Source organism: Rosa rugosa, chromosome 2, assembly GCF_958449725.1.
Source record: "Rosa rugosa chromosome 2, drRosRugo1.1, whole genome shotgun sequence".
Taxonomy (NCBI): domain Eukaryota; kingdom Viridiplantae; phylum Streptophyta; class Magnoliopsida; order Rosales; family Rosaceae; genus Rosa; species Rosa rugosa.
In genome coordinates, this window is record NC_084821.1 from 13,085,701 (window position 1) to 13,103,595 (window position 17,895).

A 17,895-nucleotide genomic window follows, 5' to 3' on the forward strand; every position below is an offset into this window, starting at 1 on the left:
TAACAATTCACACAGATTTCAGTGTGAAAGCGTTGATAATTTCACACGGTTGTCCGTGGGGAAGTCAGTTCACACAGATATCAGTGTGAATAAAGTATTTCATTATTTAAAAATAAAATTTTTTTATTCTTATACGCATTATACAACTACGGTCTTCAGTAGCTATTACAATTTGATACAGATGTCTGTGTGAAATGAGCATCACACATATATCAGTGTATAATGAACATACTGATGTCCGTGTGAGAGTATAATTTTCATACGGCTATCCGTGTGAGAGTATAATTTTTATACGGATATCTGTGTGAAAGTTGGAAGATAATTTCATACGGATATCTGTGTAAAAGTTCGACTGATAATATTAGTTTACCGAAGTAAATATACACGGACATCAGTAAAAGCTGTAAATGCATTTCACACAGATTTCAGTAGCTATACTGCTTAAAATCAGAAACCGTAACTGACTAGCAAAAATTTAAAAATCCCCCACTCAGTCGTTTTAGCTAAATTCTAATTTCCCACCAAACCTTTTACTTGGAAGACATTCTTTTTCGAAAAGATGCCAAACCCATATCTCTCAGTCTCCTTCATCTCTCATCCCGTTTCCTCTTCTTCTCTTCATCCTCGCTCGATGCCATCCCATCGATATAAAGGCTGAAGCCAATAATCCGGTCATTAGGTGAGTAAATATGTCTCTCCCAAATTCAATTGAGGATTGTTTCTGATTTTTTTTTTTTTTAAATTCCTTTCAGATCTGAGGAAGAACCACTAGAGCGAAGAAGAAGAGAGCCAGACCTACACAAACCCCTTCTTTCCGTCCTCTCTCAGGTACTCCGGCCTCTCTCTCTCTCTCTGTTTGTATTTACCTGATCTACTTTTTCAATCAAAAGCTTCAACTTGGTGGTTTTGAGGGATTTCGGGGTTTTATCTCATTGCCGATTCCCTATCTCTGTGTTTCAGTTTTTGGTTTAATTTTGTGGTATTTGTTTGGGTTTTAGGGGTAGAAGTAGTTTTTGCAGTAGAGAAAGCTGCGGTGGAGATATGACATCAAGCGTCTCTTTTCCGAGCACGCCCTTCTCTCCTCGTCCACCAGATCACTCACTCGGTATGGTTCTCAATTCCATTTGCTTATTTGATCAACTTTAAAGGAAGGGTCTTTGATTCTGTCACTGATTTTTGTTTCTGGGTTAGTGGATATTTGATTGAATTGAGCTTGGGATGTTGAGAATTTTGGGTTTTGGGGTGTTGGGTATTGGGCGGGTGTGTGTTAGAGTGGCTTGAGCTTTGTAATTAGTGAAATGTGTGTTCAGTTCATGATACGCAATTCGCGATTTGGGACCTTGAGTAGCAGTTGGCTTTGATGGTCTTGTGATTCTTGCAATCTTAGGAGGATCAGATTTCCTAGATTTGTTGTCATATAAAGAAGTCGACAGCCTGTGGAAGTACTACCAGGATTGCCTTCAAGTAACTGCTTCTCTTGCTCCCTCAACTTGTCTTCAAGTAACTGCTTCTCTTGCACCACCCTGAACTTGTATTCAAGTAACTGTTTCTCTTGCTCCCTCAACTTATCTTCAAGTTCCTCAATCTATGACAACATGTCAAATAAATATTAGCTCTTGCTCCCTCAGATATAGAATTTGTAGAAAGAAGATGTGCGTTTTAGTATACCTTAATAGAAAAGGAAGGAGCCAAAAGGACAAGTGATTCACACAATGTTTTTGTTTGATAGAGTCAAATACATCATGAAAATTGAGTTGGTATCAGACCAAATGTGGAAGTTCAATGATAATGTAAATCACAATTTGGAAATCCTAAACACCAGCCAAGGATGCTGATGAATTTTCAATAGCAAAAATCATTCAATTGAGCTTGGGATGATGAGAATTTTGGGTTTTGGGGTGTTGGGTATTGGGCGGGTGTGTGTTAGAGTGGCTTGAGTTTTGTAATTAGTGAAATGTGTGTTCAGTTCATGATATAGTAATGGGTTTTGGTGATTTTGTGATGTGATTTCTATTGGTGATTTTTATCCTCTATGTTTGTGTGTGCTGGCATTTTACTGACAATGAAATAGATCAGGCCTGCATCTTTGTCCATGCTCACTGGAGTCCGGTATAAATTTTCATACCTCAAGGTTAGTGTTTGAAATGTATATTAGTAGATATACATTAGCTTCTTAGGATCCTACTGCTTGAACATCCGTATACATATATTGTAGAGGTATTCAAGTTATAGTTCCACCATTTGCATATTCATGGTCATAAGAGAAAGAAACAAAGGGTATGGTGGCTCTCCTAGAGTTCAGAGTAAATGTCAAAAATGTTATATATAAATTTGTTAGGAAAATAACTAACTATATATCGCATGTATGCAGGAGTACTTGCATTTTGTAGTTACTGCTGACACCTAGTTTTTTGTAGTTCTGGAAAACATCCCTAGTTTTTTGTATGCCAAGAATTTATTTAAGGTATGAAGTAGATGTCATTTTTGTATGCCAAGAAATGTAAAAAAAGATCTTGCTGGCATGGCCAGTTTGTATATATTGGGCACTTTCTCATGGATATATAGCTTGATTAAAACAATGAAGAGAGATTGGGAATGTATAGTTTACTTTATTATTAGTAATTGTGGATGAGTTTGAATATACTTTTGTTGGGAAAAATAAAATGCAATTGTATATATTTTTGTATTTGTTAATTAACAGCATTTTTTTTTTAATGCTATTCACATTTTCACACAGATTTCAGTGTGAGTCAATTTCATAACAGTTTACACAGACATTTGTGGGGGTTAAGAACATACTTCACACAGATATCTGTGTGTGTTAAGAAGCTATTTCACACAGATATCTGTGTGTGTTAGGTATTTTACACTGATTAAGGTATTAAAATATTATTTTCATCTCATACGGATTACATAAAATTCAAGTTTGCATATTGGAAGACAAGTGAGACCCACATTAAATTTCACACGGACTCCCAAAACTGTGTGAATAGAGCATTAGCGCCCCCTCCGAAGGCAATTGAAAAACAATCCGTAGCTGCACTGTAGGTAAAGCCCTTTATACACTGACATCCGTGTGAAATTGTAGTATTTCACACAGATTTAAATCTGTGTGAGTTGCCCGTTTTGCTAGTAGTGAGAAATGTGTTCAAAGTTCAAACTACTTATAAGCTTTGATCAGTAACTAATGGCTCCTCCCAAGTTCTTTGTTCCTCTAATAACTTTATCATTGCGCTGTTCATTTCTGCGTCTTGTTCTTCTGTTGTGGATCATGGCATCAATGTTCCGTCTGCTCTAGAATCCGAGAAGGCTATATATATTGCCTTCTAGCGACGATAAGAAAGTTAATCTGACACTTTACTATTTTGAACCCAGATTCTGCTCTTTTCCTAGTAAGAGATCTTAAAGGGGTTTTTGATAACAATCTCATCACTATTCTTAATCTCAGACTGGTTCCTTGGGGTAAACTGGTCAAGCACATACCAACCAGTCTAACAATGCCATTTTGTGCCAGGTCCTATGTCTATCTCTATCATTTTCATACTGTACGTCAAGCATGCATATATTTTGTTCATATACATTCCTATGTTTCATTAAGATCTCAGCAACCAGATATGTTTTTCTTTAATCATTCATTAATGGTTACTTGATGACATAGTGCTTCATTATATTGTGCAGAGTGGCCCAGATGAATGCTACTTGATCGAACACTATACAAGCCTGTGGAATCGACGTCTGTAGAGTTGTGGTAAGGCCATTAATTTTTCAACATATGTTAATTAATGTAGTACGAAATGGTTGTGGAATTTCCCTTTAATTAATTAAGCTGGTATTGCATTTTCTTAAATTTCAATGAATTCGTGATATGCAGGACAAGCATTAATTCGGTTTTATTTACTGCATAGAATTTCTGGTCATAGAGGGAGAGCAGGAGTGGCAAAGTTGCTTTATACATGGGCAATGCCTCAAAAACCGATCATGGTTGCTACAATAGTGGAGATGGAAAAGAGGTTACTTTGATTTCATAGTGATGTGTAGTCATTTATGTAAGTGTTCATGGAAATTGTTTTATTCTCAGCAGATAGTTAATTAATTGGATATATGCTAGACATTATTGGAGTGCAGCTTGAACAAAAATTTGGTAATGAAACCATGCACCTTAGTCCACCTCTTGAGTTTGTGCCATGGCTGGTTGTGAATGATCAACCAATTGGAAATCTCTCTCTCTCTCTCTCTCTCTCTCTCTCTCTCCCTCCCTCCCTCCCCAAAAAAAATTCCTGTGTGTTGTGTGTGTGTGTATATATATTAATTGTTGGGATTTTCAAGCTATTGCTCATAACTTTTAGAGCATTTTTTTCAAGCACATTTTTCGTGAGGCAAACTTTGTTGCCTGCGCGATTACTTCCCTTGGACATGAGGATCAGACCTCACGAAATTGGAACGACAGGCTTCGTCGAGCTCCTTGCCCTTAGTGCCTTTAATTTAGATCAATTTGGTACTGGTGTTGTTGGAGGTTTCTCTTTGTAGCTATTCTGTTCCTTTTCTTTTCAAAAAATATATATATATATATTGTTGAGATTTTAATCTCATGAACGAACCGAGATTCAGGAATAGACACATCCCTCAACAAAACCACAATAAAGCAGAATAAACAAACAAGGATGAAAAAAAAATTAACACGAGATTTAACGTGGTTCGGCAAATTTTCTGCCTACGTCCACCCAAGATATTTGCTCTTTCACTATGAGAATAAAACTAGTACAAGATACATGAGTCAAATCTCATAACCCAAATCCTAAAACCCATGTACACCCTCACTCATAGAATACCCAAAAACACAATATCTTACCTAAGAGAATTTCTCTCTTTCTCACTCTCATGCACAACCTACAAGCTATTTCTAATGCTGGCCTGATACTTGCTTGCATGCTTCAAATGATTTACCATGCTGCCAATTTATAGGCAACTATCATACATGTGAAAAAGGCAAACTTCCTTCCTGTTCAAATTGCAACAGCCCAAAATTGAAGACCACGTTTTTATCTTCAATTTCCACAAACATCATTTAAAGTCTTGTAGCTATGTTATAGCTACCTATTCACCCGAGTCAATACTTGCTGCATCATACTATTACATGTGTCCTAGTTGCAATGAACATCAATCTCAAAACACACACACACACACACACATATATATATATATATAACATGACATTTTCTTGCCTTAATCAATGCAGGACTACGCAAACTTTATCGTTTATGTATGCAAGGCTTACAAAGGTAGCAATGTGCCCCAGGCCTGCCAGTCTGTGCACATGAATCCAAAGACAGGATAGGCACACACAAGCATGAAGATCTCCTATACATTTGATATAAAGCTTCAAGATGATTAGTTGATTATGTTATTATGATCAGATTGGCAACATATCCATGTTTCTTAGTATATTGAATAACTTTATTTGACAATATTCACTTTCAATTAAATAAGAATACCAAATAGCCGTCGATATGGGTTGTGCCTTCTTTTCAACCGTAAAAGGCAAAGCTATTTTTTTGGAAGAGGTAACAAATGAAACTCATAGCATAAAATAAAATAAAGAAACAGATAGGCATTAAATTTTAAAAATTTGAAAGTCACGTCTACTACCTATTTATATATATCAGGGCTCTTCTAATGAAAGATCCATTTTTTGGCAATTTTAAGGGATCGCTTATTAGACCCACTTTTCGATCACGTATACAGATCTTAACCGTTCAGTTTTTAGCTCTATGTAAGTAGATCACTTATACAAATTTTCAGCTAAATTGATAATCGTTAAGGCATTCATAACTGCAATTTACAATTATAAATATGAACTGTTCATGTTGGACAGATTAGGTTCGTCTATTGATTTAATCTAGTTTGATACTTTAAAACGATTACCAATTAGAACCTAAAAACTAAACAGTCGAGATGTAGAAATACAATAAAAAATAGGTCATACAAGAGATTCTTTAAAATGACAAAAAAAAATAAATCTCTTAATTGGAGGGCCCTATATAGATACACACATATATAACATCAATTCTTTTAGGTAACACGTGAATGAACAAGTTATGAGTCTTTTGAGGGAGATTAAAGTGACAAGAAAGGCAGTGGCGGTTGGGTTTGGGTGGTCGAAGCCTAAGCATGTGAATCAGGTTCATATATGGCGAACTAGGGGGCTGATTGAGCTATTGTTGGCAGTGCCATTGTGAAGGTATTAGGTGAAGCTAGATCTCCATTGCAAGGGTCTAGAGAACTTGAAACTTTCACCAAGTCTTTGTACTGCCTGCCTTGATGAATTGTAGTTTAGGAGATCAAATTAGTTACCAATCTAGATCAACTCCCATGTATGTAACACATGCAGTTACGTACTGAAAGCATACTGTAGCCCTAACCTTTCATTTTCAGTACGATGTTATGTTAGTAGCTGGGAACGTAGTATGTTGTTTTCAAGACCGGAACCTATGAACTGTTAGACTATATGATCTTAATTGACGTTAATTGTTAATTAGTCATTAGTCAGCTAATTAGTTAGTTCTTAACTTGTTAATTAGTTGGTTAAGTATGCATGGTTTGATGTGTGTTGAGCTGTCATTGCTTTACACGTGTTGACCATCTGTATACCTAACTATCTACTATAAATACCTGCAGTCCCTTGTCTTCACGAATTAATCAGAAATACATTGGATCCTTTTTTAGCTCTTCTCTCTTTCTTACAGTTACTTTCTTCGTCTTCTACCTCTAGCTTTCATGGTATCAGAGCCAGGTTACGATGTCATATGTCTCATATCAAGCACTTCGTATCTGGTACGTTATGCAACCATTACATTTATTTCACGTTTATATTGTCAAGAAAAATAGTGGTTGACGTTGAATTTCTCAACAGAGCTAATAATTCATGTTTTACTTTTCAAATTGCTAAGAATGTGTATATATATCGTATCATATCACCTCACCAGCTAAACAAATTAATCTTTTCAATGGCTATTCCTAGTTTTCTTAAACTTACTGCTCCCGGCTTTATACATACAAAGAAACCCCAAAACCCATTTCAACAACAGCTTCATTCTCCATCCCAAACATCATTAACCTTATCAATCAAAAGAGTTCTTAGGCCAAATCCAATGGCTGCTCTCACCCACCCTTGTGCCCCTAGCATAAGCATCTCACAAACTTTCACAAAATTGAAGTCACAAGGGAAAGTGGCATTCATCCCCTACGTCACCGCCGGCGATCCAGATCTCTCAACAACCGGGGCGGCATTGAAGGTGCTCGATTCTTGTGGATCAGATGTAATCGAACTAGGCCTTCCCTACTCCGATCCGTTACTAGACGGTCCTGTCATATGTGCTTCAGCCACCCGTTCCTTGGCTAGAGGGACAAACTTCAACAAAGTCATCTCAATGTTGAAGGAAGTTGTTCCACAACTGTCTTGCCCCATTGTTCTTTTTTCATACTATAACCCTATCATCAATCATGGCATCAAAAACTATATGTTCACCATTAGTCAAGCAGGTGTACGTGGGCTTGTGGTTCCGGATGTTCCTTTTGAAGAGACACAAATCTTAAGGAAGGAAGCTGCGAAAAATAACATCGAGTTGGTGCTACTGACCACTCCAGCTACTACAACAGACCGAATGAAAGACATCGTCAAAGCTTCTGAGGGATTTGTGTACCTAGTGAGCACGGTGGGGGTCACCGGAGCTCGTGCTCGTGTGAACGAACAAGTTCCGAGTCTTTTGAGGGAGATTAAGGATGCCACCAGCAAGGCAGTGGCGGTTGGGTTTGGGCTGTCTAAGCCTGAACATGTGAAACAGGTGGCTGAGTGGGGGGCTGATGGCGTTATTGTTGGTAGTGCCATTGTGAAGGTTCTAGGTGAAGCTAGATCTCCTCTTGAAGGGTTGAGAGAACTTGAAACTTTCACCAAGTCTTTCAAGTCTGCTCTCCATTGATGATGCATGTATATGTAGTTTAATTACGAGAGAAAGTTTTCTACTAATATTACTACATGCAGCTACAGTCATGATGAACTTGAATAGAATGATGAAAATTATATATCATAATATTTTAATTTAATGTGAGTGATTATATAATTACTCATCATTTTTCTAAAATTGAAAGGGTAATGGTATAAGTCATATTTCTAATAAGTTTCTTTTGAAATAGTTATGTCTTTTAACAGATAAGTGGATAGATATATTATGTCACTTCAGTTTCTCTATAAACTTATGATTGTATATTGGGTGTGTCTATTCAGACCTCCAAATTTGCTATTTAGACTTGCTTTCAAAATTTTTGCCATCAAATTTCCATCTTTACCCATTTTCTGTCTTTCTTACTCTCTTCCTTTTCCCTAAGGCATGAAGTTCCAATTTCACCATGGCCAAGACCTCGCATTACCACTACAACGTTGGAAAGAGAGATATTCTTGTTCACTTGCCCTTCTATTTCAATTGATATTCATGAACTTTCTTTCTCTTGTTCACATACTGTAGGGAGGATAATTAACATTCATGATATGATTATGAACTTCCTAATTAATTACTGGTGTTTATCCATGATTTTGGCAGACTAGTTGTTTGCCTCATGTTTTAAAGTCCGAGCACGTCGCTCTTGTTTCAATAGATTTTTGGTTTGTTAACCGGCCTTTTTTTTTTTTCTAGGTATAGATGAGAGTAAATTGATAAAGTTGGGAAGAGCAGGCTAGTATAGTACGATTCTAATGTGGAGAAATATTTTTCATTAGTATAGTTGACACCAATGCCAAGGGCCCAAGGCCGAGAGAGTTGCAGTGGTGGAAGGAAAGATATATAGATTCATTGGGTAGTTGAGTACGTAGGATTATATGAATTTGGAAAATTTTTGATTATGGGGGTAAAAGAGGGTTTCTAAATTTTCAAAGAAGTTGGGAGATCCAAATAGAAAATTTGGAAATATGACTAAAATCATCCTTATATATTTTCAATAATACAAAAAATAGAGACATGTGTGATGAAATTAAAAATGTAAGGTCATAAATGATTTAGAGTGTTAGTAAAATATATATATATATATATATATATATATATATATATATATATATATATATACCCAAAAATAAATCACGTCGATGTAATGAGTTTTCTCGATTTTCATTTGTAAGTCTTCTTATCTAGAGATACAAAATACACTATAGTTGGCTAGGGTCGCAAACATAGTCCCAGACTATTTATATTTAATGCGTAATATATATTCATAATGTGACATACGTCTCAACTCTCAACTTCTAAAGTAAAACGTGTTTGTTGTAGGAGAATGAAATTGTGTTTATTATTGATAATAGGAGCCCTTTAAATAGGGAGTTACAAGGTACCACAAAGGTAATAGAATCCGATTACAATTGAATACTTAGAACACATTCCTATTACAACTCTAAACCCTAGTTTGTAGAGGCACACATCATGTCGACATCCTTCAACACTCCCCCTTGTGCCGCTCAAACTTGGCGATGACGCTTTGATTGTTGCCTCGTTAAAAACCTTGCCAGGTAACAAAAACTCAGTGGGACAAAAATAACCTTGGTCGAAGGACAAAAAGAGCACAACACGTCCTTCACTCTTCGAGATCGAACATGTAGACATCATGCCTCCCCCTGATGTCAATATCTCCCCCTGATTGCTACAATCATGGTAGTTCGGATAACTTTCTTAATCCGATGCTTTTCACATGTTTCTCGAAGGTGGATTTTGGTAACGACTTAGTAAATAAGTCCGCTACATTATCCTCAGATCGGATTTGGTTCACTTCAATATTTAGAAGTGCCTGTTGTCATTTTGATGGAAGGGAGGAGGAGCACGGAAGGTGGCATTTTGCCTTGTGGGGTCCAATCCCACACTTCCGTTACCTCTTTTCTCTGTAGGGATAGAACAAGCCCATATCAATCGTACCTCTCAAATATCGAAAGATTGTCTTTATACCAATCTAATGGCGTTGCGTTGGCGCGGAGCTATATCTAGCCAACAAGTTCATAACAATTGAGGTGTCCGGTCTTGTATTGTGCTAAGTACAATAATGCGCCTATTATATATAAGTAAGCACTTCCGCTATTAACACGTCTTCGTCATCATCCCTGGGACGAAACGGATCCCTTTTAGGGTCAAGACTACGGACGACCATGGGAGTGCATCTTTGACTTTATCAAAATGCCTAAGCATCTATTGACACGGTATACAAAACCGTGTTCTCCCAAGGTCCTTCCTTTCAAACTCGGATTTCAGGTGTTCAGCGGTTTTCCTCAACTCACAAGGGTTCCAATTATGTTTATCAACATAAACCGCGACAATTGCAAATCCGGAATTTGTCATGGAAACGCGTGGGCATAGTTCATCATATCCCTTCCCAATCAAGTAGTCACTTTAGTGAGCGTTTCAACCTCGTTGTAAACGTGCTCCGTGGTCTAGAGCCACTTGACTTGGGTAAATGAAGTTCACAAGAACCTTCATTATATTCCGTATCTAGATCCCCATAAACATATGTAGTGACCACATTTGTAAGCTGCATGTTCAGTTATTTGGAAACTACCAAACTGACAAGGTAGTAGAGTGCAATGACATCCATTACGAGAGAATATGTCTTCTCGTAGTCGATTCCAGGGCGTTGTGAGAAACCTTGCGCCATAAGGTGAGATTACCATCTCTTTTTCTCGTCACGCTATCTAACGAAGATCTATTAATGTCAACAGGTTTTATGTTAGGAGGTGTTGGCATCTCAGGCTCGAAATCCTTCCTCTTCGTTAGTGAATCCAATTCAACCTGGATCGCATCTTTCCATTTAGGCCAATTTTCTCTACGTTGGCATTCTTCAACGGAGTAAGGTTCGATGTCATTGGTCTCAATAATTCCACGTCCTCATGTACACTAGTGTAGTTCGTAGAGATCTCTATATTCTCAGGAATTGGTTCTAACATTGAAGCGTCCCCCAACGATGTCTCTTGGACATAACCATAATCCAAAATATTCTCATGAGACGGATTTTGAGTATCAATGATCAATGGATCAAGTTGTGCCAAACTCGCTCTCTTCTTAGGGCGAGAATCCATCGAACCTATGGGTCTCCTACTCTCTCTAGCGGAACCCATGGCCTATGACTCCATTATGCCACCTTTGTGGCGTCACCATACCACCATCCATGGTAGTGGTGCAGTACCCATCTTCTTTGGGTGGCACCATGTCCTCTTGTGGGGACATCAATCCTTGCAGGCATGCTTGCAGCAGATATATGTGATCTCGTCACTTTTAGGGGATCAAGATGAGACATAGTGGGGACAGACCACGACAATTCCTGTCGTTCCTGTTGAACATTGACGTTCTAATCTCCCCCTAACGACGGGAAGACTGTCTCATCAAAGTGACAATTCGCAAATCCAGTGAAATAGAGATCGCCTGTCAAGGGTTCTACATAGCGGACTCATGTTGCACAAATATATATATGCATTCGTTGCAATGACTGATGTTGATGCGCTGTGGCGGCGCAATTGGCACATGAACCGCACACTCAAATATGCATAAATACGAGATATTAGACTCGAACCCAGTCACTAGCTGTAACGCAAATAAAAGTTGAGTGGCTGCTATGAGTCGTAGACGAATTAGCATAGCTGCATGCGATATTGCATAACCCAAGCGGAAATATTGGTGCGCATTACCAATGTCCGGGCTACCATCGTAGTCGTTTAATGGTGTCTTTTCCGCGAGACTAAGTAGGTGTGTACATGGGAATACGATACTTGATATCAATACCCAATGATATGCAATAGTCATCGAAAATTGTCGATGTAAACTCTCTAGCATTATCAAGTCAAATTGACTGAATGGGATGATCTGGGTAGTGAGCCCGTAGCCATATGTTATGTGCTAGGAGTGTAGTATAAGCAGCATTACGAGTGGATAATGGCACAACACGTGACCAGCGTGTTTGCGTATCAACCAACACCATAAAACATCTATACGGTCCGCAAGTTGGTTGATCAAATCCATAGAATTCCCTTAGATTCTTTGTAAGAATGGAATTATTTCCTCAATCTCCTTTGCATAGGATAGTCTCAATCCTAAATAACAGGCTTTACAGAACGAAACATGGGCTTTATAATCAACCAATGAGGCTTTTGGTTAAGCCATAATGTCACAATAGACTTGAGAAGTAGAGAGAGGAGTTTATGGCGTCAATGCCATGTATTTGCCGCAGGGGGTAGGCGGTGCCGGCCATGTATGGCCGGTCTTTGCACAATCATGGCACCATGAGGCACATGTGCAGCTCCTCAAACCAATTCTTGGTCCTTACTTTTCTTTGTTCTGAAAATGGATGTCCGTGTAAAGTCTTTAATACACGGATCATCATGTCAAAGCCTATATGTGTTAAAATCCCATAAGTCGTCTCTCATGACATGGTTGGATTCAATAACTCAAATAGTGGTTGCATACAACCCACTAGAGCGACACATAAGTTTATCTAATACTCGTTTATGTCCGTAGTCATTAGAGGTGATGCAAAGGAACTCTGTCCACTCTCATAATGTGTTTCCACATGAAAACCATTGGCTCTTATATAATAAAGTTTGAATTAAGGTATGTCCAAGACATTAAGTAAAAGAATTGACACTTTATTAATATCCAATGATTACATCAAAGTTTCCAAAGTCTAATCCAAAATAAAAATCAAACTTAGACGAATCGTAGTCACACCACCACGTGCCATTTAATTTCTCTCCTTCTTTTTGAACAGCCTAGATTCTGTTTCTTCTCTCTCTGGCAATCATCCATCCATCCATTTACTCACACTACCCTCCCCCTCCGTCCTTTACGAGAACCCTGCGGCCGCACACCCCATTCCCTATTTGCTCGATTCCTTCTTCTCTACAGCGCCGCATACCCCATTAAACCCCAGATCCTCTCCTCCAACATAGCCGCAGCCCACCTCCCTCTCTAGTCTCCTAGTTCTCTCACTTTCCAATACCATTCTCAACCATTTTTCTCAAGGAATAATCAAGGGGCTTTTACTACCCACACAATCAATTGCTCATCACCACAAAGGGATTTTGGCTTGGTAAAGAGTAGGGGCTTAATTTCAAGTTGGGTTCATGTTTGCCTATAGCAAATTGTGAGCTTAGCTTGTGTTCCATCTCTCTTCTATCATTTCTCTTAATTTCTTATGTATTTGATGATGTATTTGCTAATGGGTTATGAGTAGTTTAATTTTGGGAGTTAGGGTTGTGAAGCCCTAACTCATCTTGTATAAATATTGATGCTTTAATTTTAATAAATGCAATTTCCATTGTGTATGCTTTAAATCTGAATTTATTGGTCCTTAGAAGCATGTTTCTAGGGTTTGTCACCCTTTGAAATTATGTTGTGGGCAATTGTGATGAATAGATTGATAAATTGACAACTTATTGGTCTTGTTGCATCTAAGATTTAAGTGTGGTAACCATTAGCTAACTTAATTGTAGCTAAGCTTGCTTGGGTCTCTATTATCTTGCACTCTAGGCCTCTAATTTTAGATATTGCGGCCCTAACCGGCGTAATGCCTAAGTTAGAGAGTTGATTGTGGCCTTAACCGGCATAATCGATACACCGAAAGGATAATTGGTTTAGTAGCCTTGACCGGTACTAGATACGGGACTTAACACATATAGGAAATGCATGCATTTATGAAATTGGCATCGATGTTTACAAGATAGTTAGTGTGAATCACCCGACACTCCCATGTTTCCATTAATTTGAAAATCCGAATTTAATTTCTTGCTTGATAATTAGTTGTTTGCTTTTATCTTAGTTTGCATTTAATTTAGTGAATTCCCAATTCAAAACTCCTAAACAAAATTCTACCTTCCATTGTGCATAATTCATTTGGGCTACAAGTTAGTGGCTTTGATTAGGCTTAGTGTGAGCTAAGTCGAGCATTGCCGAGGCTTGGTGCCTTGTGAATATTATTTTACTTTATTTTATTTTTATTTTTCATTGTATGCTTTTGAGTTATTCCAGCGCCAATTACCTCGGTTAGGTTCAACGCCTAATCCCCGAGGTACGATAATCAAGGTCCAAATACTTTCCTTACTTAACAACGATTCGTACGCTTGCGAAAGTTTATGAGCCAAGTCATAGTTTCAGATTATTGGGTACCAATTTGCTACGAGAAATCTCAACCAGCAATATTCATACCAGTATATTCTTAGAGCAAGTTCACCCGTTGGGTCACCAGGCAGGAAACTATTCACTGCCACTGGATCTTTGCTTCCACCCATTGGGTCAGGGTCACCAGTCAATTACTGTTCATCAATTTTTTTTTTTTTTTTTTTTTTGAAAATGAGAAATGTATGATGTAAATAAATAGTATTGTTGAACAATTTGGATATGCAACCAAATAAAATTTTATGGGTAGACAATTTAAATCACCGCAACAAATGATGTAAATATCTCCTTAATTATACACCATAGGATCCCTCATATAATTAGAACCAACGGTCCAGATCTATGGACCGTTGCATTTAAATTGCAAAGCACCCAACGGCTAATTGCCACGTCACATCTCCACTTGCCACTAGCCGACAGCTTCTGGCCTTCCACGCGCGAGCAGCCTCCTATCTGCTACACGACAAGAAACTGCGGCTCACCTCCATTGCCAGGCGCGTCTATCCTCAGTCACCACGGTGGAGGCCTGGGTCATCAACTCCGTCACCACGCTGCCCGAGCTCTTGACTTGGATCACCCACTGCTCTCTTGCCCCAGCCCCGGTGGAAGGAACAACAGTGGAATTTTGATGACTTGGGTCACCGTTTAACGTGGTGCCCGGGCACCAAGGCCTCCGCTGAACTTGCTCTTAGAGGATTTCAATATCTACTCAAACAATTATTTGTATGCTGTTCTTTTTTTCTTTTTCTCTTTATACAAATAATGTCACTAGAGTTGGATGATGAAACAATTATATTTAAATATAAATGATTCTTGTCCGTGTTAATAAGCCGTGGCCTGTTAGTTATTTGCCTAATTAATATTACGAAAGTCATAATTCTGATTTCATTTCTATTAGTTAAAGTGATCGAACTATTTTATCCTGGTGAGAGCCGGTCAAGAATCAAGAATTCACCAATAGCCAAGTCTTCTAGTCTCAGCAAAACTTCACGTCACTGTAATATGCAAACATGTAAACCTATTCCAAAAAAAAAAAAAAAAAAAAAGAGGTAGGAGAATCACACAACCCGCAATACTTAGTCCCCCAAATTTGTATTTCATTACTGACTTAGACATTGAAGGATCAATGGACAAACAAACTACTCGATTCACTCGCTGTAGTGCTAGTTTAAAATCCAATCCTCCATCAAGTCCTGCCATAGGCATCATCCATGACAATTTGTATAAAAATGATAGAGACATGCACGAACGTAATTAAATCTGTACAATTTGAAGTTACACAACCACAAAAGTGGGCAAAGGATACAATTTCCTACCCACTATTGGGCTAATGGTGTGTGTTGCCAATTTGTGCTCACCAATGTTTTTAATGGTGTGTGTCTGATTGGTTTTTATATTTATAAAACCAATAAAGGCAAAAAACAAAAGAGTTCTAGTGTCACCAAAACCCTTGACGCAATAAAATATTATTTAGAGATTTATCAACAATTGTTTTGATATTTTTATAACTCTCATTTTCATTTTGTGCGGTACCAAGCTCTCTTCCCCCCCCCCCCCCCCCCCCCCCGACAAACAAAAAAACAAAAGACCTGGTTTTGATCGAGACCGCACTATGCCACTCTCTTCCTCTTCTTCTCTCTCTTTCTCCCTCCCCCCTCCCCCCCCCCCCCCGGCCACCACGACCACCTCTCTTGCATCACTGTTATTTTCATTTCGTCCTTTACCTGTCTCTCTTGAAGCTTCTCAAGCTGGATCTGGCATTACTGGCGTACCCGAACATCAACCATTGTCTCTTTTTTATTTCCTGCACTTTCACTCACATATGCACTTTCTCTTTACGTAGTTTCTTTTGTCAAATTTATTTGCAGGTTGCAATTTTTTCAACCTTAGGGTTTCGAATTTGGGGCTTGTGCAGCAACCTATCAAATTTGTTTCCCTCGTTACAAAATTGGAGTTTATCTTGACACGCATGCAGACTTTCCATGACGAGTTCAGTCACTGTGATTTGAATTTAGATTCGGTATAGATCTGAATCCATGTAGCTTATTTTTGCTTCTGGTTTGCTATATGGCTAAGATTTTATCTTTTAATTTTATTCTTCTGGGCATGAAAGAGGCATATTGGTGAGATAACGTTTTTAACGTTAGTTTTGCATGCCATTGATTAGTTGTAAATGTAATAGCATATATGCTTGGTACGTTTTGTTGAATTGTGATGTATGCCACTGTTTTCCTCTTCCAGATATGCTTGGTATGTTTTGTTTTCTCTATTATGTTGGTTTACTGGAATTATTGTTGGTTGGAATTATGGATGAGGACTTAGAAATAGTAATTGATAATGCTTCTTGTGTATGTTCTTTTATTTTGCAAGTTTTAACTTCTCATTACATTAATTTAGTTTATGTGCTATTTTACTTTGATTCTTTATACATATATATGCTTATGTGTAACTAATTTGGTCATGATCTGCCATGTTCCTTTTGTAGAACAGTGTATGATGTGAGTTTGAGTGATGAGAGCTGACCTCAAGATCTCTTTGATTTCGTCAGCGGCAAACGCTTTCAAGTCATGGGAAAGGCTTGATGTGCAAGTGCCAACTGTTTAATATGACTCTTGCTGCTTTGTATGGTTTCTACTTTCCATTTCTTCTGTTTATTATTTACTAATTCTGCATACCGGTTTCCAGAGGTGGAATTATATCCCACTCTTTTGAATTGGAAGCCAAGACGAAAGGACTGTTTAGTGGTGCAACAGCTGTTATTACATTTCGCTTTCCCTCAAAGGCTGCTCTGCAGGTTGAATATTAGAATGTCCAAATTCCTTGTATAATGCAAGCTTTTCTTGTTTCCTTTAGGAGGCATATTCTGTGCCTTTTCCCTTTACTCATGTTCTTTCTTAGTAGGAGCCCTCCATTTAACGCAATGACTTGTACTTTTTCCACAGGAGAGTGTTGATGCTTTTATCAACTGTGTTGTGAAAAACAGAGGATTCAGCTAGGGAAAGCACGCTGCCTGTTTGATCAGAATGTGGAAGGACCAGTCACATATACAATTGGTATACAGCTTCCTCCATTTTCTTCTATTATAGCTTCTTCCGTTTTTATTTTTGTATTTTTCCCTTCACATATGCTATGTAATGATTGTTAAACTGGTTAATGAACCTGTTGCAGTTATACTTTCGATGAGAATACTCCACTTGTTGATGATCCAGAGTACATCTCTGCATTGGGTGAAACAATATTCAAGGGGCTGCAAAGCGGAGATAAGGATGGGGTCTGGCTAATGCAGGTAAAAGGAAGGATTTAATTGAGTCTTACTATTTAACTCTGAGTATCTCTTTAAGAGAATGTAGCTAGTTACATTGACATCCCATTTGTAAACAGTAACCATGCCTGATTATTTATGTTTCTCTAGATATTAGGACACGATACTTGCGCCATTTTCATTTTAGTGCAAGTAGCATGCATACTATGGAATAGTTTTTATACCCTCATATATTGTTTATGCATTAGTGCCTAAGCATGCATACTCTGTGAAATCATAGTGATTATTTCTAGCCAAGTAAGCTGACTTGCCCCTTTGCTGCTTGCAAGAGAGAGATCTTTTTGTAGTTCAGTGATGGACCAAAAGAGATGATATATTGTTCTTATTTCAGATGAAAGAAGAGTGAAAGGAGTCTCTTGTAGAGTTGTTTACAATAATTTGTAT

At 38.0% G+C, this 17,895-nt stretch overlaps 1 protein-coding gene, 2 long non-coding RNA genes and 1 pseudogene across 4 annotated transcripts; all 4 read left to right on the forward strand.

The window, feature by feature from the left end:
- Positions 1–499: 499 nt before the first annotated feature.
- LOC133729033 (uncharacterized) lies at positions 500–2,565 on the forward strand. 2 transcript variants are annotated; one of them, XR_009856195.1, is made up of 5 exons: positions 500–679; positions 753–828; positions 999–1,105; positions 2,077–2,131; positions 2,372–2,565. It is a non-coding gene; the product is annotated as an uncharacterized LOC133729033 (long non-coding RNA). The 2 variants fall into 2 exon arrangements; XR_009856194.1 differs by having other exon boundaries at positions 2,077–2,565.
- A 622-nt stretch (positions 2,566–3,187) lies between these two features.
- LOC133730380 (gamma-interferon-responsive lysosomal thiol protein-like) lies at positions 3,188–5,335 on the forward strand (annotated as a pseudogene).
- Positions 5,336–6,991: 1,656 nt separating this feature from the next.
- Positions 6,992–8,275, forward strand: LOC133733339 (tryptophan synthase alpha chain-like). The gene has a single exon (XM_062160977.1). The coding sequence runs from the start codon at positions 7,005–7,007 to the stop codon at positions 7,974–7,976; it is 972 nt and encodes a 323-aa protein (XP_062016961.1). The 5' UTR covers positions 6,992–7,004; the 3' UTR covers positions 7,977–8,275.
- A 7,598-nt stretch (positions 8,276–15,873) lies between these two features.
- Positions 15,874–17,885, forward strand: LOC133734839 (uncharacterized). Its single transcript, XR_009858609.1, has 4 exons — positions 15,874–16,209; positions 16,675–16,983; positions 17,132–17,242; positions 17,358–17,885. It is a non-coding gene; the product is annotated as an uncharacterized LOC133734839 (long non-coding RNA).
- The last annotated feature ends 10 nt before the right edge of the window (positions 17,886–17,895 follow it).